The sequence below is a fragment of the Capricornis sumatraensis genome, chromosome 8 (assembly GCF_032405125.1).
Source record: "Capricornis sumatraensis isolate serow.1 chromosome 8, serow.2, whole genome shotgun sequence".
NCBI lineage: Eukaryota > Metazoa > Chordata > Mammalia > Artiodactyla > Bovidae > Capricornis > Capricornis sumatraensis.
The window spans coordinates 76,795,195-76,816,204 of record NC_091076.1 but is presented as its reverse complement, the minus strand read 5'-3'; the positions used below and the strand labels follow the sequence as shown (position 1 = coordinate 76,816,204).

The following is a 21,010-nucleotide window of genomic DNA, read 5'->3' as shown; positions in this document are numbered from 1 at the left end:
CAAATGTTTTTACTTACTTTTGGCTGCACTGGATCTTCATTGTTGCACATAGGCTTTCTCTAGTTGCAGCAAGCTCGGGCTCTAATCTCAAAGGCTCAGCAGTTACAGCACACAGGCTTGGTTGCTCCACAGCATGTGGGATCTAGTTCCCTGACCAGGGATCGAACGCATGGCCCTGGCATTGGCAGGCAGATTCTTAACCACTGGACACCAGGGAAGTCTGATTTACATGTCTTGATGAAGAAAATTGAGATTTTTTTTTTCAGCAGATAGTTTGGCCATCTTCTTTCTTTTTCTTTTTTTGAAAACTGCCTATTCATTTCAGTGGAACAAAATAATATCTGTTCCAATATATGAGAATCTGCAATACAGTGAAGATAAAATATTATCTTGATGTTGAAAACTAGGGGATTTCCCTGGCGTTCCAGTGGTTAAGACTCCACGCTTGCAATGAAGAGGGTGCGTGTTTTGTCTAAGATCCCACATCTTAGTTTTAGCCGAGCAATGTGGCTAAAAAAGAGGGGGGAGGGGAAAGAAAGGGAGAGACCCAGGAAGAGGAAGGAGGGAGTGAAGCTGTCCCCATGGGGCACCCTTGGGGATCCAGGGGCTCCCAGAAGCCCAGGGTGAAGGACTCACTCTCCCCAGGCATTGCTCTCTGTCCTATCTTGGATAAACAAGTCCTTGGGACTTACCAGCACAGGAAAGAAAGTCCATACTAGTCATCTTGTTAAAGGGGATCTCCAATCAACTTTTCACTTCAGGACAGGAGACTAGAAAACGAATCATGAAGAGAAGTCTCAGTATCTGTCAAGAACTAGGAGCACCTTCCCAGCAAGTTTCTACGACCTCATGGGCTTGGCCTCAGAGAAGGTGATCTGATGGTAGATGCATCCCTGGGATTCCACAGATGTTGAAGGTCCAGGAAAAAAATGACTGAGTCCGAGAAAACTGCTAAGAACTCCCAGTTCCTAATAGCCCAATGAAGTGGAATTCCTCAAGCAAGTAGGAGGTAAAAGGCAATTATAAAACGAAGTGGGTTAGAGACTTCTCTGGTGGTCAAGCAGCTAAGACTCTGCTCCCAATGAAGGCAACCAGAGTTCGATCCCTGTTTGAGGAACTAGATCCCACATGCCCACAATGAAAGATACTACCGGCTGCAACCAAGACCCAGCACAGCCAGAGAAATAAATAAAAATAAACATTTTAAAAAATGAAGTGGGTTATATCCAGTGATTCATACTCCTAAACTCTTTTTTTGACTCCTAACACTCTTAATATTAAAAATAAGTGGAGCTCAATTTTTTTAAAGTCAGGTGTAAAATAGACTACCACTTTGGGAACTTGGCAGTTTCTTACAAAATTAAAAGCATGTATTTCCTATCTGACCCAGGAATTCCAGTCCTAGAAATTTATCCAAGAAAGAGAAAAACTTATGTTTGTAAGAGGTCTGCACACAAACCAGAGCAACAGTTGCTTGGCTGAGAGGACTGACCAGAAAGGGCACAAGGGAATGAATGAAAATGTCTGTACTGATAGGGGTGGTGATTACATGGATGGACATATTTCTCAAAACTCATAGAACTGTACACCTCAGATCTGTGCATATCTCTGTGTATAAGTTATTGCTCAATGTAAAAGGTTTTTAGGGAATTCCCTTGCAGTCCAGTGGGGAGGACTTGGTGTTTTTACTGCCAAGGGCCTGGGGAACTAAGATTCCGTAAGCCACCTGGCACAGATTTAAAACAAACAAAAAAGCTTATTAGTTGAAAAAATTAAAGTAAGACATTGTTGGGACTTCCCTGGTGGTCCTGTGGCTAAGATTCTATGCTCCCACGGCAGGGGGTTTGATCCCAGGTCAGGGAACTAGATCCCGCATGCTGCAACCAAAGATCCTACATGCTGTAAGTAAGACTCAGCGCAGCCAAATTAATGAAATAAAATAATTTTTTAAAGTAAGACATTGTTTAAATGCACAATAGAGGACTATTAATATAGCATACAACTCAGTTTTATAATGTTTAAAGTTGATTTTAAATACAGTTGGCATTCTGTACTTGTGGACCCAGAAGCCATGGAAACAGAGGGCTGACTGTATTTACCCAAATAAGGGGGAAATATCAGTAAACTGAAGCAGAAAGGAGTAGTGATAAAGAATAGCTAGTGATGAAATGGTAATGAAAGATCTCCCCTCCCGGTGAACCCACACCAGGTAGCTTTATGAATGAGTTCTACCAAAATTTCAAGGAATGGATCACCTGTATTTTGTATAATCTGTTCCTGAAAACAAAAGAAATCAAGCCAACTGGGTTTATGAAGATTTTACTCCAGCTAAGGATGGACAAGAAAATAAAAATATAGGCTTCACTCACTTATGAACATAAATGTGAAAACCCCAAAGGAAATGTGGGCCAACCAAATCCAGAAGTTTACCTGAAAAGAAATCTTCCAATCTAACGAGGTCAAGTTTGCCCTGGGGGTGCGAGGACGGTGTGCCACCCCACATTCTTCCTTCCTGACAGAACCGCAGCTTGTTGGAGGCAGTGCGTGTGCCCCAGTCCTGAGGGATGAGTCATGATTAGTCACAGCCATGCCCTGCTCCCCACCAGACACTCAGAATGCAAACCTCCCTTGCAACCAGAAGCACCAAGATCCGTTTCTGACTTATGATACCAGGACAAGTTGACTGGGGGAGGAGGTGTCGGTGGAAGTCTGCTCTTGGCTGCTGAAAGGAGAGTCACTGATGGTAAAGCAGTTCAGCACTTCTGTTGTCCCGCCCTCCCGTTCATCACCAGATTTGTGTCTTTGGATGCAGTAGTCAGCTTGCACCCCTGAGGGTGCCGCGAGGACAAAAAGCCAGTGTGCTGATGGCAAGACAGAAAGAGGACGCCATCAAGTGCTGGATTAACCTGAGATGGACCCTCTCCAGCCTGCTCCTTAAGTAGTTACTGTCCTTTGAGAATTCCCTGGTGGTCCAGTGGTTAGGACTCCATGCTTTCACTGCAGGAGGCACGGGTTTGATTCCTAGTTGGAAACTAAGATGATCCCTCAAGCTGCAATGTATGGCCAAAATAAATAAATAAGTTAATTAATAAACTTAAAATAAGTTACTGCCCTTAGATTTTTAACGTACAACTGCTGGTATTCTGTTACATGCAGCGGAGACCATATCTACCAGTTCAAATGGTTTATCATCAGAAAATCTACCACCAATATTCACTGCATTAGTGGGCTAAAGGAGGAAGAGCACATGATTGTGGTTCGTAATAGGAGAGGCTCAGGGCGCAATGCCTAATTTTAATCTATAAAACTTCAGAGGGAATTCCCTGGTGGTCCAGTGGTTAAGAACCCACCGGCCAATGCAGGGGACACGGGTTCAATCCCTGGTCTGGGAAAATCCCACCTGCCCCGAAGCAACTAAGCCCACGCGCCACAGCTACTGAGCCCGAGTGCCGTAGAACCTGTGCTCTACAAGAGAAGCCACCGCTGGGCAACTAGAGAAAGCCCTCCAGCAGCAACGAAGGCCCAGCACCACAAACAACAACAACAAAGAGAACAAAGCAAACAAAACAATCCTATAACTAATGTATTTAACGGTGCCCTCCTGGTTAACATGGATACAAGACACAATTGCCACTGCCACAATACTGGGGGTCCTGAGCAATGTGCTAAGATAAGAAAAGGCAATAAGCAGTACACAGACATGAAAGGAAAAGATACACCCATTGTAACCTGCGATGATATGATCACCTGTGTAGAGAATCTACCAGAAACAACAAGCAAACTACTAGAACCAAAAGGAGAGTCAGGGACTCTGATCACTACAGGAGAAATTGAATGCTAATAGCTCTCCGTTAGGAATTATAGAAAGCAAAACATCATTCACAATAGTAATACAATATGCAAAGTATTCAGAACTTGCTTAAGAATGTTCTTTCCATTTATATAAAGCCTTTATGGAAAAAAAATAAAACTGTTAAAAATATATGAAATTTTGGTATAAATGGAAAGATCAACAATTTGTTTGGATGGGTCAAATCAATATTATAAAGATGTTGTGCTTAGTCGCTCAGTTGTGTCCAACTCTTTGCAACCCCATGGACTGTAGCCTGCCAGGTTCTTCGGTCCATGTGGAGTCTCCAGGCAAGAATACTGGAGTGAGTTGCCATGCTGTCCTTCAGGGGATCTTCCCAACCCAGGTGTTGAATCTAGGTCTCCCACACTGCAGGCAAATTCTTTACCATCTAAGACACCAGGGAAGCCCATAAAGATGTTAATTCTCCCTAATATAATATATAAGTTAAATTTTCCGGAACTTGACAAACCTATTCCAGGACGTGTATGGCAGTACAGAGGTACATGGACAGTCACATCAGCTTTGAAAAAGAAAAGAAAAGAGAGAATCACCCTGCCAGGTAGTAAAACATATCATAATAATTTTGGCAGAATCCTTAAGACTATAATAAAAAGACACTAGAGGAAGCATATAAAAGCTAGGTATGAGACACAGACAAGCCAAGGCAGTGTCTTATTTGATGTAGTCAATCTATGCCACAGTTTCTACCTCTTAGAGCATGAGCTATGTTTCTGAGTGCCTTCTATCCCAAAGCTCGCCATCTAGAGGGGTAGACAAACACTGAAACAAAGTATCACCATAGCTTTGGCAGGATTGTCTGGAATTTATATACAGTAACGAGTCCAGTCTAGGGAGCTCAAAGAACAAATACCCTTCCCAGAAGTGGTTCAGAGCTAGAGCCACCAAACCATGACAACCTTCCCGACAGAGTGCTCATGCTTAAGAGTCCAAGAGGCTCCAGGGACTGGCCCAGTTAGTGGCTTTACCATGCAAATACTAGGTAGAAACATCCCATTCCACCTGCTGATACTTAGGTTCAGGTCCATAAGAACCCCACTCTGATTCTAATTTTTGTTGTAGTCGGGTTCTTTTGACTACAAGCAAAAAGGAATACAGTTAAATCACCTACAAAATTAAAAAAAGAAAAAGTTTCTCAACCTTCCTGGCCACAGTTGGTTTGTGCAAAAATCATCAATGGATGATTGTGGCTAAAGTTTGACTGGGAACAGGATATTTACATGCTATCAAAGTATCTCCCTCCAAAACTGCTTCTTAGTTACAAAAGGAATAATAGTATCTTTTTTTTTTTTTTTTTTTTGGCTGCATGGCATGTAGAATCTTAGTTCCCTGGCCAGGGATTGAACCAGCTCCTGCAGCGGAAGCTCGGAGTGTTAACCATTGGACCTCCAGGGAAGTCCTGAAAAGTAGTATCATGATAATGGAGAGAATGGGTAGATTCCCCTTAACCAAATGCTCGAGGTTTTAAAATCACCAGTAATGGATCAAATTGACATAGTATATATCTCCCAATATGAGGTACTGAGAAAGACACATTACTCATCTAATATTCCTGCCAGGAAAACAACCCAAATCCAATCATGAGAAACATCAGCTAACCCAAAGAAATACTTACATAATTGAGGGATATCCTGTGTAATTACCGGATGATGGTTTTCAAAAATGTCGAAGTCATGAAAAATAAAGACAGGTTAAAGAACTAAAGGAAACTAAAGAGATACGGTCCTGCATTGGATCCTCAACTGGGGGAAAAAAAGTTATAAAGGACATTGTTCAGATAGATGGCAAAATGGGAATATGAACCATGAGTTGGATAATGGTATTGTATCAATATTACATTCTTGAAATTAATAACTATACTATAGTTAGGTAAGAAAATGTCCTTGTTTTTTAGGAAATATGTTGAAATATTGGAGGGAAAAGATGTGATGTCTGTAACTTACTCTCAAATGGTTCAGGAAAAAGACAAAGTGAGAAAGCAAAGGAGACAAAATGGTAATGAATGGCGAGTCCTAGCCAAAGTGATACATATTAATAAAATTAACCATCACACTATACATGGGATGTTTACTGTCAAGTGCAATAAATTTAGAAGCTGGCAATCAAAAGCTAGCCAAATCCACCCAAGGGACAATGAGATTGATTTACCTTCTCCTATTCTACCTGCTAAGTACGACTGGACATTATATTTAAAACAAACACAAAAAGATGTAGAAACCCAAAAGGTTAGGTGCCTCAGGATCTCAGGAACAGCCTGATGGCAGTGAGATCCCTGGGTTTTCTTTTTGCCTCGAATGTCCCTCTCTTGGAGGAAAAGAAATTAGCAACCTGGAAACACCACAGACACAGCCTGCTCTCTCCGCCAGGAAAAGGAGAGCCTAACGGCAGAAAACTCCGAAAATAACCACTTGAGTCCAGCCAAATATTACAGAAAAACGTTGACCCCACCCACACCCATACCAACAAAGGCCAAGTGGTGAGCATAGATTTTCAGGCTTGCCATAAGGTGCCCCAACATCCCTGCTGGGGTGGTTTCTAAGAAGGCCAAGGAGGAAGTGGGAACTTTCACCCCTATCAGCTGGTAATGAGGCCTCCCACACTCAGGGTCCACAGAAATTGCAGGGGAGCCTGGACGCCCATCCAGACTGGCGCAGTGACCAGTCATCTTTTGCCCTCCCTGCTGGCGTGGTATCAGAGGAAGCCTTCTAGAGAATCAGAAGTTCCCCTCATTTCTGCAGAAATGAGGGCATCCGCCCCAAGTGGCAGTGGTGACCCAGTGGGGACCTGGAACTCCCACCCTCACTCGTGAGACGTCCACAGTTTGGATGTGAAATGTGAACTTCAGCCTCTGCCTGGCAGTAAGGAGGCAGTGCCCCTCCCTTCCCTGCCAGAGCAGTAGCAGAGAAAGCCAGCTGAAACAGAAGGTTTAAATCAGATCCAGAGTCTCATAAAATAACGTTAAGATACTCCTGTTTCATTAAAAATTAGTCAATGTACCAAAACCAGGGAAGGTCTCAAACTGAATGAAAAAAGCCAGTCCGTAGCTGCCACCACCCAAAGGGACAGAGATGTTAGAGCTATCTGAAAAATCATTCAAAGCAGCCATGATAAAATGCTTTCACAAAAAATTATGCATATGCTTGAAACAAATGGAAAAATAGAAAGCTTCAGCAAAGAAAGAGATCTAAAGAAGAACCAAATGGAAATTTTAGAGCTGAAAAAATATAAGAACTGAAACAAGAGCTCAGGGAATTGGTTCAGCAACAGAATGGAGGGGACGGAGAAAAGAATCAGTGAGCTGGAAGATTCAATAATGGAAATCACCCATTCTGAACAACAGAGAGCAAGAATAAAATTTTAAAAAAAACCAACAAGCCACAGTCTCCCATGGGACCTGTGGAACTACAACAAAAGATCTGCCAATATGTCATCAGAACCCCAGAAGCAGAGGAGAAAGAAGATGAGGCTGAAACAGTTCTTAAATAAGTGCTAAAAACTATCCAAATTTGCAGGAGACATAAACTTACACACGTAACATGCTGAGCAAACCCCAAACAGGATAAACTCAAAGAATAACCCAAAGATAAAGCCTCCCAAAATAAACAGGCAACTACCATATGACCTAGAGATTGCATTCCAAAGCAATTTTCCCCAGGGAAATGAAGACTTACGTTCACACAGAAATCTCTAACATGGACAGCACATCTATCTGTAATAAGTCAACAACTGGGATCCACCTTCGTGTCCTTCCACTGGTAAACAGATAAGCTGTAGAACATACGTACTAAGGAAGACTACTCAGCAATAGTAAGAAATGAACTTCTGATGCACAGAACAACCTGTACAAATCTCCAGAGAATTACGCTGAGTGGGCGGGGGGGGTGGGGGGGGTGGGGTGGGGAACCAGTTCCAAAAGGTTATATACTGTATGATCCCATTTTGGTTTTTTTTGGGGGGGTGGGGGGCATGCCGTGCAGCATGTGGGGTCTTAATTCCCTGACCAGGGATTGAACCCTTGCTCCCTTACAGCCTTTAGTTGGAAGCTTGGGATCTTAACCCTGGACCACCAGGGAAGTCCCAATATAACTTGAAATGACATGATTATAGCAATGAAGAACAGATTAGTAGTGGTCAGGGGGTAAGGAGGGGTGGGGAGGTAGGAAGGAAGAAGCTAAGGGTATCAAAGGGCAACATGAGGAATCCTTATGGTGATGGAAATATTCTGTATCTTGACAGAACAATGTCAATATCATGTTTGTGATACTGGATGTACTACAGTTTTGCAAGATGTTACTACTGGGGAAAATTGGGTAAAGAGTCCTCAGGATCTCCATCTTATTTCCTACAACTCATGTGAATTGATAGTTGTTTCAAAATAAGAAGTTTAATTTTTAAAAGTCTACCTGAAATTTTTAAAAGTATCTTTGTAAATAATTCCACTTTTTAAAAAATAGAAAATACAATCTTTAAGTTCATTATGTTCCAAGTGATAGTCCAATAACAACCAGTTTTAAAAAAATTAAGAGGATTTTTGGCTCACTGAACTTCAAAATCTGTTTGATAAAGCATTTCAGTGATGCCAAGGACCTGGTTTCTTTTTTCATTATAACTTCCCGGTATTAACTTCATCCTAAGGTCAGATCCCCTTGTGATCACAAAATAGATGCCAACAACTCACCTGGGGTTACTTATTTCCTTGTCCGCATCCAGAGAAAGTACACATACCTCAACCAACCAACAGAAGTCTTGGGCTTCGTTGTGAAAGGACCAACTTACTTTCTGTCTCCATCCTTGGACCAGTCACTCTCACCATGGGACACCCTTACCAACTTGTATCAGGGGAGGAAAGGGAGGAGGTCCCCTTGTCCAAAGGGAGGAAGTCTAGTGACTAACTTAGGTCAACATATGCAGGTAAGATAGAGTCATTTGCACCAAAAATTCTAAGGATGGAGTATGAGTAATTTCTCAAAAGAAGAAAAGCTAAATGGGTCTTGAGCAGACCTCCAACTAATGTCTTCAGCACAAACTCTAAAAATGAACCATAGAGCTTCCCTGGTGGCTCAGTGGTAAAGAATTCACCTGCCAATGTAGGAGACCCAGGTTCAATCCCTGATCTGGGAAGGTTCCACATTGTTGCAGAGCAACTAAGCCAGTTTACCATAAACTATTGAGCCTGTGCACTAGAGCCCGGGAACTGCAACTATAGAGCCCACGTGCCACAAAGACTGAAGCTGGCATGCCCTAGAACCCATGCACTGCAACAAAGAGTAGTAGTAACTCTTTATATATAAAGAGTAGTTGGGGGCTAGAGAAGAGCCCAAGCAGCGATAAAGACTCAGCACAGCCAAAACGAACAAATAAATGATTTTTAAAAATAAATAAACCACAACCAGAGTTCTAAATTAGACTTCCTTGGATGCATGCAACAGAAATCAACTCTAACTTAATCCAGCACAGAGTTCTTGAAAAGATGCAGAAGCTCACTGGCCACAAGTGAACACTGGAAATCCAGAACTGCTCAGGAATCAGGTGACTCTGAGGAATTAGTAGCAGGAAGTATTCTACAGCTTTTCCTGAGCCCTTTGTCGAAATGAATCAAGTCCAGTCCTATTTTCTCTACTTCTGTGGCCTCATTCACTGTTTGAAATCCTAGGAGAAGGAGTATGACTGTCCATGATTAGATCACATCCCTGGACTGATCCTTCCTAACAGGAAGGATCTAGTGGAAAGAATTTCCAAAGACATTTTGGTTTCCAAAGCAACAGGCCAGGATTCTTACTCCCATCAAGTCTGCACTCATCAGGGGAGGTGTAATCTCTCAAAAGAAACGGGGTCCTCTTATTTGAAAGGAATAGATGCTGGATTTAAAAATTACAAATATTCAGGACTTCCCTGATGGCCCATGGCTAAGACTCTTTGCTCCCAATGCTGGGGGCCTGGGTTTGAGCCTTGGTCAGGGAACTAGATCCCACATGTGGCAGCTAAGGGTTCACATGCTTCAACTAAATCTCCTGCGTGCCACAAATAAGACCCAGCACAGCCAAATAAATAAAAATTTTAATCAGAAATATTCACCTTAGGTATTACACGATAAAACATGTGAGATGACATGAAGCAGCACTCAAAAGAAAAGTATAAACTGAATGAGTTTACCTGAAAATCAAGATTGAAAATAAGTCAACTAAGATTTCAACTCAAGAAGGCAGAAACAGAACATGAAAATAAGTGCACTAGAAACTAACAAAACATCGTAAATCAATTATACTTCAAAGAATAAATTACAAAATAAGAAAATGGGCTCAAAGTGTGAGAAATTATTCAAGATAAAAGTAGATATTTGTCTTCAAATCAAAAACCCCAGCTATTGACTCGTGAATATAATAAACCTGGTTCTTGGACTAGCCCACTAAAACAGACCCATCTTTGGCAAGTTTGGTCAATAAAGAAAGGGAGGCAGGGAGGAAGAGAGAGAAGAGGAAGAGCAAAAATATAAATAAACAATATTAGGGGTTATAGCTACAGGTATGGAGATTTTAACAGATTATAAAAGTATAAAATGTGCAAATTTATGACAATAAATTGAAGGCTACATGAAAGAGATATTGTATTAGAAAAATAAGTTACAAAAATTGACTCAAGATGTAGAAGCTTCAAGAAACAATTAGAGAAGGAATTGAAAGGTATTTGAGGAGTTTTCCCACAAGTGTCTTCAGGCCCAGACAGTTTCATAGGTGAATTCCACCAAAACTGCATGGAAAATCCCTATGATCTCTAACTTTTCCAGATAACATAAAAATTTCCAGCTTATTTTACAAGGCCAGTAGAACTGTGAACACAACAAACACAGAGAGATAAATGCACCCCCCAAAGAAATCTATGGGCCACACCTATTTTCTAACTTTGTACATGTACAAATTCTGAATAAAATCTGAGCAAACTAACCTATAACTATGTTTAAAGAATAATTCATAATGGCCAAGTAGGATTAATCCCAAACATTCAACGGTGCAAAATTAGAAACAATTCAGCCCATCGGCATGTGAAGAAAGCAAAATATTAGGACTGTTTCAGTAGGTGTCAAAGCACATGAATCCCTTTTCTGTGTCTGCAAAATCCTTCAACATGGAAATCTTTGGAGAAGCAGAAACTGCCTTGTATTATAGAAGGTGAAAATGCCAGATACCTTGCTTTCCAAGACTCCTTTGTAACTGGGTCATAGGTACAGATCAATAGGACTCACACCCAGACTTTTCAATATTTATTTGTTTTGACTGTGCCAGGGCTTAGTTGCAGCATGTGAACTCTTAGTTGTGGCATGTGGAATCTAAGTTTCCTGACCAGGGATCAAAGGCGGGCCCCCTGCATTGGGGGTGCAGAGTCTTAGCCACTGGACCACCAGGGAAGTCCCTCAAACCCAGAGTTTGAATCTGGAGTTAGTATCACAACACAGGAGGGATAACGCGGGATTCTCTCTCTGCAGTCAGGAGGCTGTGCTAACTCTGAGCTTCTGGCCCAGCAGTTGCAGTGGAACAAGCTTCAGAGACCTGGTCTTGCAGGGAGAGCAGATTTCCTCGCCAGACTGGTTCTGCAGCCTGGTTCTCAGCTCTGTTCCTAGCTACACCAGCCCACGTATGGTTCTCTAGCCCTCGTTTAGAAGCCTGAGAAGTAGCCAATGTAGTTTCAATAAGTTCCTCTTCAGCCTAAATTAAGTAGAAAAAATTTCTGTTGCTTCCAACTAAAAACCCTAACTGATGCCAAAATGGCAAAAAACCCCAACAGCCTCAGAGGCCTTACTCCATGTCGTGGGCTCTATGTAACTTCACCTCGCTTCTTGCTACTTACATAGTGCCTCGTTTTCTCCATGTCTTTGAGTACTCTTTGCAGCCAACAAATTATATAACTAACAGGTCTCTGGATTAACTGCACCTGGCTCAAGTATCTGTTCCTTGTCCAGTCACCAGCCAGCAGATAGGGGCAGGCCTGTGCAATTGCAGGGTACCCCTTCTAGGGGACAGTTAATAGGATATTTTCATCATGGAAGGGGCCGTGGACCAACAGATACGACATCTATCTGAAACAGGCATCCAGCTGGGTCTTGGGAAATCCTAAAAGGTTTTTCAGAAGAAGAAATTCTGGGTTGGAACTCTCCAGATAAGTAAGTTAGGCAGAAAGGGATGAAGGGTGAGAAGGCACAAGAAAGAGAGTAACCTAGAGTCAAGGGTGGAGCATTAAGAGATGGGATTAGGGACTTCCCTGGGGGTTCAGAGGCTAGGACTCAGAGTTCCCAATGCTGGGAGCCCAGGTTTCGATCCCTGGTCAGGGAACTAGATCCCGCATGCCGCAACCAAGAGTTCTCATGCCATATCTAAGATCCAGCTCAGTGAAAGAAAGGAAGGAAGGAAGGGATAGGGGCTGGACAGGTGGACAAGGGTCAGATCTTACAAGACTCTGTAGGCCTGTTAGGGTTCTCAGACTCCCTCCTGAGGGTTGCAAGGAGCCATTGGTGAATTTCAAGCAGTGGAAGGATACGAGCATTTCTGAAGGACCACTCAGGTGGGGAGAAGGAGGGGGGTCAGTAAATGGGGAGAGCAGTGGAGAGGCTGTCACAGAGACACCGTGGACAGAACATGGCACCCTGCATGAAGATGGTGGCAGTGAGGGTGGAAAAAAGGGGGCTGAGGGGCATTGGGAGGGAAAACCAGTGGGACTTGGTGGCAGGTTAAATAGGGGGTGGAGCTAAGGATGACTCTCAGGGATTTTGCTTGTACTAGATAAATGAGCGGATGACAAAACCGTTCACCAGGTTGGACAACACAGGAAGACAGGCTATTCAGAGAGAGGCAATGAACTTAGTTTTTGAACATATTGCTTCAGGGCCTGTGGGACAGCCAAGAAATTCAAAAGGCGGTGGGACATATGTGTTTGGGTCTCAGGAGAGGGGTCTGGGCTAGAGATGAAGACTTGAGAGTCACTGAGGGGACAAGCGGTGGTCGAAGGCAAGGGAGTGGATGAGGAGAAGCTCAGGGGTTTGTGTGGCATCACAGAAGAAGGCCAGTGACTGAACTCTGGGGCAGGTTAATCTCTCATGAAGGATAGAAGAAGAGGAATCCACAAAGAAGATTTGAAAAAGGTCAGCTGGAGAAGCAGGAAGAAAACCAAGAAAAAATTACTCTTGGATAAACAACAAGGTCCTACTGTATAGCACAGGGAACTATATTCAATATCCTGGGATAAACCATAATAGAAAAGAATATAAATAAGAATGTATGTATGTGTATAACTGAGTCACTGGCAGTAACAGCAGAACAACACAACCTTGCCAATCAACTCCAATTCAACCAAAAATAAATTAAAAAAAGAAAAAAAATTACTGTCATGAGTCCCAAGGTGGGAGTGGCCACAGGTGTGTGGGCTGTGGAAAACAAGATGGTGTGGAGGAAAGAGTGTCAGGTGGGTGGAGAGGGTCAGGGGTACATGGCAAGAACTGAGTCCATGGAGTAGGGGGCAGGTGGGAAGCAGCCTAGAGGAGAGTGAGGAGTGAGAGGGAGGCCAGGGTTAAAAGTAGGCAATTCTAAGAATGCAGCTGTGAAGGGGAAATGAGGAGGGCAGCTGGAGAGGTTTTTAGGCCTGGAAGCAAGTGGTGGTTGGAGTCCACCCCCTATCTCCCCAAGGTAGGAGGAGAGCAGGAGAGAACAGAGCCAAAAGGAGGGCTCAGGGCAAGTTGTGGAAGGATGTGATAAGGGCTTGTGTCCAGGATGGAGGCTGTTCCCGGGTTCCGGGAGCCCATATCAGGCTGCCATTTCCTCCCCATCCCTACCCTCTTCCTGCCTTTATTCAGGCCCTCCCTGGAGCTGGAAGACAGAAGGACCAAGTCGCACCCTGGAAGAAGCTCTGTGTCTCCGGTGGTTCTTCTGCTGGTCTGTGAGCTGGGGCTAGGGCTCGGGGAGGCCAGGGCCTGAGGGAGGGATAACAGCCAACGGCTGGAGCTAGTGGTTTAGGCTTTGCGGGGCAAGGGGAGGAGAGGGGAATGAAGGGAGAGAGGTGTGGGAGGTGAGTTTCTGAAACAATCCTAGAGGCTGTAGTGGGGGCCAGGGCCTGGAGGCATACTGCTGGGGGCCCGAGGGGTGCCCACTCAAAACCCCTTGCCCGCAGGTCACCATGCCCCTCCTCCTCTTGCTGTTTCTGCTGCCAAGCCCTTCACACCCTGTCCCCATCTGTGAAGTCGGCAACAAGGACAGCCAGGTAGAAGTGAACTGTGAAAATAAGGGACTGAAGGCACCGCCTCCAAACCTGCAGGCCGACACCGCCATCCTCCACCTGGGTGAGAACCCCCTGGGCACTTTCTCCATGGCGTCCGTGGTGAATCTGCCCCACCTCACTGAGCTGTTCCTGGGTAAGAGCCAGCTGACCAGCCTGCAGGCAGACGCGAAACTGCCGCGGCTGGAGGTCCTGAATCTAGCCCACAATAAGCTGAGAAGCCTGCCCGAGCTGGGACGGGCACTGCCAGCTCTCTCTATCCTGGATGTGTCCTTCAACAAGCTGACCTCGTTGCCTCCTAACGCTCTGCGTGGCCTGAGCCACCTCCACGAGCTCTATCTGCGCGGAAACCAGCTGAGGACTCTGCCCCCTGAGCTCCTGGTGCCCACACCCCGCCTGAGGAAGCTCAACCTGGCTGAAAACGACTTGCAAGAGCTGCCCACTGAGCTTCTAAAAGGGTTGGAGGAACTTGACACCCTTTACCTCCAAAAGAACAGGCTGCGCACGATACCAACGGGCTTCTTTGGGATGCTCCTCCTGCCTTACGCTTTTTTCCATAACAACTCCTGGTCCTGCGACTGCGGGATCCTCTATTTCAGCCGCTGGCTGCAGGACAACCCCAGCAACGTGTACGTATGGGAGGAGGATGTGGACATTAAGGCCATGACCCCCGATGTGAAGAGCGTTCAATGTGTCGATATGAATGGCACGTACGTCTACAAATTCTCGGGGGATGGCTGCAACATCCCTGGTGACAGGGACAACCTGGACTACGATGAATATGATGAGGAACAGGAGGTATCTGTCGTGAACACTGTAAGCACCCTCTCTAGCCACACCATGCACTGGGACCTGCTCCATTTAGCACTGACTACCTCGCCAGGCAGTCAGGTGTCCTCCTTGCCTCCAGTTAAGAAACTGACCACGATCCCAATTACTATAGACTCCATCACCTCCTCCAAAACTCTAAAACCCACTACTGAACCCCCCACAACCCCAATCACCCCAGAATCCACAACCCCGACCACCCCAGAACCCACAATCCCGACCACCCCAGAGCCCACTACCTGGTCCACCCCAGAGCCTACTACCCCGACCACCCCAGAGCTCACTACCCCGACCACCCCAGAGCCCACTACCTGGTCCACCCCAGAGCCCACTACCTCGACCACCCCAGAGCTCACTACCCCGACCACCCCAGAGCCTACTACCCCGACCACCCCAGAGCCCACTACCTGGTCCACCCCAGAGCCCACTACCCCGACCACCCCAGAATCCATAAGTGAGACTTTACAATCAACCATATTCTTAACCTCCACAGAATCCATTTCACTCCCCACTATCTTAGAATCCACCATAACCATCATCTCTGAATCTGACAACCTCTGGAAGGCCCAGGGATTGGCTAGTTCCAGTAACAACCCTCTTCTCAGCTCTGACTCTTGCTGTCTGTTCCTGGGCTTCTATATCTTGGGTCTCCTCTGGCTCCTGGTTGCCTCTGTGATCCTCATCCTGCTGCTGTGCTGGGTCCAGCAGGTGAAGCCATGGGCCCTGGCCACGGCCACCCACACGGCGCACCTGGAGCTGCAAAGGGGAAGGCAGGTGACGGTACACCGGGCCTGGCTGCTTTTCTTCCAAGGCTTACTTCCCACTTTCCGCTCTAGTCTTTTCCTGTGGGTGCGGCCTAATGGCCGCATGGGGCCTCTGCAGGGGGGTCGGCGGCCTTCGGCCCTGAGCCTGGGTCGTGGTGGGGATCTGCTAGGGACTGTGGGTGTTAGGTACTCTGGCCACAGCCTCTGAGGGTGGGTGGTTTGGGGACCCCGAGACAGAGTCTGACTCTCCTTTTGGGGTCTAATAGGGGGCGGGTGGGTATGGAGCACAGGGTCAAGGAGGTCTTCATTACTGTGCCTTTATCAGGAGTCTCCCCTGCACACAGTCCCAGACCCAACAAATCATGGAGGAGTTGGAGGGGAGGTCACCGAACAGAGCTCCGTATGCTGGATAGATGGTGGGGTTCCCAGACCACTAGGTTATTACTATCACTTTGGGGAAGTTTTAGGAAAGGGCAAATAACATTGTAAAGGTGGTTCCCAAGTGTACCTGTTGAGGAAAACTTGGACAAAGATGTGTCAATGTGTGGGCCCTGAGTGTCTCTGGATGGTATAAATAGGGGTGGTTTTCTGTTCTTTTCCTCTGTTTACCATTTTCTAGTTTTCCACCATCGTAATGTTATTTGTACAATAAACATAATTTTAAAATGGAATTTTGTTTCTTTGGGTGGTGCAGGGAGAGGGAAACAAGGCTGGGGCGCCTTCACCAGCATCCCCAAGGCCCCATCTGCCCCACCCTAGTTGCACTGCTCAGAAGCTCTAGTCCTGACCTGCACCTCCCCTGCCTGGGGTGCCTTCCTTCTCTCCTCCAGGGGTCACCAACAACCAGGCCACCGCGAGCAAGTTCCAAGTCAAGAATCAGAAGTTTCCTGGGAGCTCAGGGATGCTACTGAGGGTATCTGCCTGCAGCCCGCAGTACTAGGCCAGGTGGGTGCTTCCTGGCACCGGGGGGCACCAGAAACACAGCTCTCCTGCTCTGCCCAGGGGGGCAGGGCAGGGCAGGGGAGAGCCTGGCAGTGTGCACCATCTTGGTGGGTTTTACTGAGTTAATCTCAGGTTTCCTGCTATCAAGCCAGGAGGCAGGCAAATGGAGCCCACTTCTCTTCCCCAGGTGCCATGGGCTCTGCCATTCCCCTTAGCATGCTGGGCAGACTTTCTCTCTTGCCTCTAGCCCAAGCCCAGACTTGGGGTCCAGAGAATGCCAGTGAGGGCTAAGCATTTCTGGCTCCAGGGAGACCCCTTCCTCCTTTGGGTGGTGCAGGGAGAATCTTCCTAATGTGAAACCCTGACATTTCTTTTCTTGCTTTGAACTCTTCCCATAATAGAAGACAGCTCTTGAGCTTGGCCACCGACGACTTCTGTGCACCAATCCACCTAATGGTCCGGCTTCCCCTCTCCCAGCAAACACTTCACTGCCTGTGCTCCAGCTATTAGGCTCTGCAGAGATTACCGGCTCCTCAGAGTTTCTCTAAGCCTTTGCTCTCAGAGGGCCAGGAATGCTTCCCCGCCCTGCTTCCCTGACCAGTTGGTTACTGTGCAGTCTCTCCTGGCCCAGACCGGCCTGGGTGCTTCATGTCACCCTGCAATGGTCTGCTGGTGACTCTGTTTCTGTGTCACTCTCCTCTCTCTGGACTTGGAACTCATTAAGGACAAGATCCAGGCTTCAAGTGTCCCTAAGCAGCTCCTGCGGCCCAGGCCAGCATGTGTGCAGAGCGGGTAAGACAAGAGGCAGAGGTGGGAGGACCGGGCTGCACAGCCAGGCTGTTGAGCTCAACTTCTGCTTCTACTGACGGGTTCTGCCAAGGGGACAGCTCTCAGCTGCTGCCTGCCTGTCCCCTGGCCTGGCTCCGGAGAAGCCTTCAGGCCTCAAGCACCAGGCTCTTCTTCCAACTGACCTTCCTATGTCCTTTTATGTCCTAAGAGGTTTCTAAACTTCTTGAGGGCAGGGCCTGGTATCTCACATCTAAAGAAACAAAGAAGGCAATCACCCTCCCCAGCCTGTGGCCCAGATCAAGTCTCCGGCAAACATCTTCCTCTTCCTAAGCCTCCAGGCTCTGGGGGCCTGACTGTGTGTCCACTCCATGACCTGCTCCCCCCCCTCACCCCCACCTCAAAGGTCAGCCTTCTCCTCTCAGGCTGTAATCCCTCCCTCTTCAGGCTGCAGAAGCAGTCACCAGACTCCCAAGGCTCTTCCTGGGGATTACATGAGACAACCTGGGCGTCTGCCGAGTTCTTGGGGGAGCGGCTGGGAAGACTGGAGTTTGGGTTTTTCTCATGTCAGCTGCTGCAATATGACTGATTTATATATAACACTTGTATAAAAACTGTGAGTGCTCTTTCTTTAATAATTTTCTTACAAACTCCAGTTCCTATTCTCCAGGAGCATCTGCTCATTTGTCCGGTCTCCTCCCCATCCTGTGCCCACAACTCTCCAGATTTGGGGGTGGTGTCAGCAATCCAATTTATTGATTATGTCCTCAGTGAGGTGGAGGGAGGAAGGGCCACGTCCTCCTACTGCAGACCTTTGATATCTTGACGGCTTCTGCTCTCTCCTGTCCCTTCAGCCCTGCCTTGGTTTCCCCACTGAGAACAGAGGGGCTTCTGCTGTCCTATGTGTCCTGAAACTAATATCCAAGGAGGCCCCAGAAATCCCCAGTGAGCTTCCAAGGTCCCCCCAAGGTATAGCCAGGGACAGAGATGATGCTGATCAGGGCAAGGAGGGCAAGCTGGAGCTGGGCAGGACAGACCAAAGTCTTTAACCATAGAGCAGGGAACCACACTGTGTTGGGAAAATAAATAGAGGGGGCCCAGGGTAGCAGAGTCCAGGCCCCCAGGGTTGGGGGGCACACTGACTGTAGGAGCAGGGGGTAAAACGGAGGCCCGGTGCAGTGACTCCAGGCCCCTCACCTGCCTCAGCCACTGAGGAAGAGACGCTTGTAGGCCTTGTTCATCTGCTCCAAGAAGATGAAAGTGAGGACAGTGTGGGGGCCCAGGCGGGCATAGTATGGTGTAAAGCCCTTCCACAGGCTGAAGAAGCCCTCGTAGCGGACGACCTTCACCAGCACATCCTAGACAGGAAGGCAGGCAGGGCACTGAGGCTAGGACCTAGCCTCTGGGGTCCCCTTCCTCTTACCCAGCTACCGCCTTCTCCCCCTGCCTCCCAGCATCCGATCCTGCAGCCCAAGCCCCAGGCTCTGGTTCCTCACCAGCCCATTCTTGTATTCTGGCTTCCCATCAATCATCCGCATGTTCTGAATCCTGAAGGACAGGAGGCAGGGACATGAGGACATAAGAGGGCCTTTCTCATCCCTCTCCAGGCCCAGGTCTGTGCAGACTGTCCAGATACTCACCGGGTCTTGACAATGTCCACGGGCATGGAGGCGGCAGTGGTGACCAGGCCACTGATCATGCTAGCACAGAAGTGGCACAGGATGTTGTCAGAGAAGTAGCCTGGGGGAGGTGGAGCAGGGGGTGGCAGTCAGCTCGAAGCTGGTCCAGGCTAGCTGGGAGCTGAGGGCTCAGCTCTGGGTCTCACCTGAGTCCAGTAAAAACTGCTTGGACTGGGAGTAAGAGGCAAGCTGGGCGGCGTTAACGACGACAGCCCGAGCCATGGTAGGGATGCAGCCCTGGGGTGAGGGGTGGAGGGGGAGTCAGAAATGCCCAAGACTGGACCCCAGGTCCCCTAAGTCTCCAGCCCCTCTACTCACCCTCCATAGTGTGAGGACCCCCTCTTCCTGGACAATTCGAAACAGGGCATTAAACACGTTTTTGTAGCCACGACGCTGGTCAACTGGAAGCCTGGTGGGAAGGCAGGGAGAGGCCAAGTTCGGGCTAGACCACTCTGCCCCCACAGGCGCAAAGAAAGGAAGGCCAGAATGCTGTGAACAGGTGAATGCTGTGCCCTAGATCTAGGATAAGAAATCACTTCTTTCATACTAGATTCCAGGGAATGGTGCTGGGGGCAGGCTCAGACCTAGAACTCACCGGCCATCAGCGGTCATGCGGATAAGAGCCACCTCAGCTGGTGTCCCCACAAAGGCACCAGTTGCACCTGCAGTCATGCCAATCACGGCCTTCAGCAGAAAGCCAGGGGGTGTACCATCAGTCCCAGTCAGGCGCTCAAACAGCACGGTATAGATACCAAGGCGAGTAGTAGTGTAGGTGGCCTGGCGCAACAGGCCAGCTGATAGCCTGGGGAGAGGAGTGAAGGGGTCTGAGTCAAGCCCAGGTCTAGAGCTGTCAACCCACAACCTACCCCCATCCTTTGGCCCCAGTACCCGGTGTAAATGCCCCTCAGCCCTTCTGCTCTCAGGATGCTGGTGAGGGCATGGAAGCTGGTTTTGTACTCTCGTGTCTTCGCTCCTTCCCCACTCAGCTGCATCCGGTTCTTCACGAGGTCCAAGGGCTGCACAAAAACTGTAGCTCCCATCCTGGGGGAACACAGGGGTGGCATCAACGGCTAGGTGTCTCAGATCTACCAAAGTCCCTTGGAGCTCAGCAACAAGAGGTCACAAAGGGCAGGGCCTGCCATGCCACTGACTAAGTGTTCAGGAGCTGGTGGGCACGTGTACAAGAGTCTCTACCTGTATCAAGAGCAATGGGTCTTAAAAGTCCAGCAGTCCAGAAGGGACCATGCAATGAAAGCGTTTCACGCAGCAACAAGGGTGTCAAGCAGGGACCCCGGGACTGCGTGCAGTCCAATCCAAGGAGAGGTGGGCGTTCATGATCTGGGACCCCATACAGTCCAGCAGGAGCCATGCAATGACCTGAAACCCCATACAGTCCCGCAGTCAAGCAATAGGTTGGGAAACTCAGGTGGTCTGGTGGGGGTCGTGCATGCAGCCCAGAGGCCCTGCGATGGGTGAAAAGATCCTGGCAGCCCATCAAGTATCTTGTAATACGATGGGGACCGCACTGACCCCGTGTCAGCTCGGTTCACTGCAACACACCCAAAGAAGAACCGGGCCCGGTTCCTTGCACCCGTCCCTTCCTCCTCCTGTCCCATCCCTGGGGCCTTAGCTTACCCGGCCAGGCCCCCAAACAGGAACTTGACGGACTTAGGGGAGGTACGGGGCTTCCCGTCCATCCCAGAAGCCCCGGGACTCGCCGTCGCCGCCATCGCCACTCAATGGCCCTCGGCTCGCGGTACCGTGCGCGCGCGGCCCCGCTCGCGCCCAAGGTGACACCGCGCGCGCAACAGGGGCGAGGGCGCGCGCGCACACCCCTCCGGCTCTCAGGTCCAGCGCTAGCTGGAAGTTGGCGCAGGCGCAGG

At 47.8% G+C, this 21,010-nt stretch overlaps 2 protein-coding genes across 5 annotated transcripts; one reads left to right on the top strand and one right to left on the bottom strand.

The window, feature by feature from the left end:
- Positions 1 to 13,621: 13,621 nt before the first annotated feature.
- Positions 13,622 to 16,526, top strand: GP1BA (glycoprotein Ib platelet subunit alpha). 2 transcript variants are annotated; one of them, XM_068977094.1, is made up of 2 exons: positions 13,622 to 13,788; positions 14,024 to 16,524. In XM_068977094.1, exons 1-2 carry the CDS (start codon positions 13,627 to 13,629, stop codon positions 15,926 to 15,928), a joined length of 2,067 nt encoding a protein of 688 aa, XP_068833195.1. In that variant the 5' UTR covers positions 13,622 to 13,626; the 3' UTR covers positions 15,929 to 16,524. The 2 variants fall into 2 exon arrangements, with proteins under 2 accessions (XP_068833195.1, XP_068833196.1); XM_068977095.1 differs by having other exon boundaries at positions 13,700 to 13,792; positions 14,024 to 16,526.
- A 1,557-nt stretch (positions 16,527 to 18,083) lies between these two features.
- On the bottom strand, positions 18,084 to 20,952 carry SLC25A11 (solute carrier family 25 member 11). 3 transcript variants are annotated; one of them, XM_068977096.1, is made up of 8 exons: positions 20,763 to 20,952; positions 20,016 to 20,168; positions 19,723 to 19,929; positions 19,446 to 19,536; positions 19,274 to 19,364; positions 19,089 to 19,188; positions 18,945 to 18,996; positions 18,084 to 18,806 (listed from the first exon to the last, which is right to left on the bottom strand). In XM_068977096.1, exons 1-8 carry the CDS (start codon positions 20,855 to 20,857, stop codon positions 18,651 to 18,653), a joined length of 945 nt encoding a protein of 314 aa, XP_068833197.1. In that variant the 5' UTR covers positions 20,858 to 20,952; the 3' UTR covers positions 18,084 to 18,650. The 3 variants fall into 3 exon arrangements, with proteins under 3 accessions (XP_068833197.1, XP_068833198.1, XP_068833199.1); XM_068977097.1 differs by having other exon boundaries at positions 20,796 to 20,952; XM_068977098.1 differs by lacking the exon at positions 20,016 to 20,168.
- Between the last annotated feature and the right edge of the window lie 58 nt (positions 20,953 to 21,010).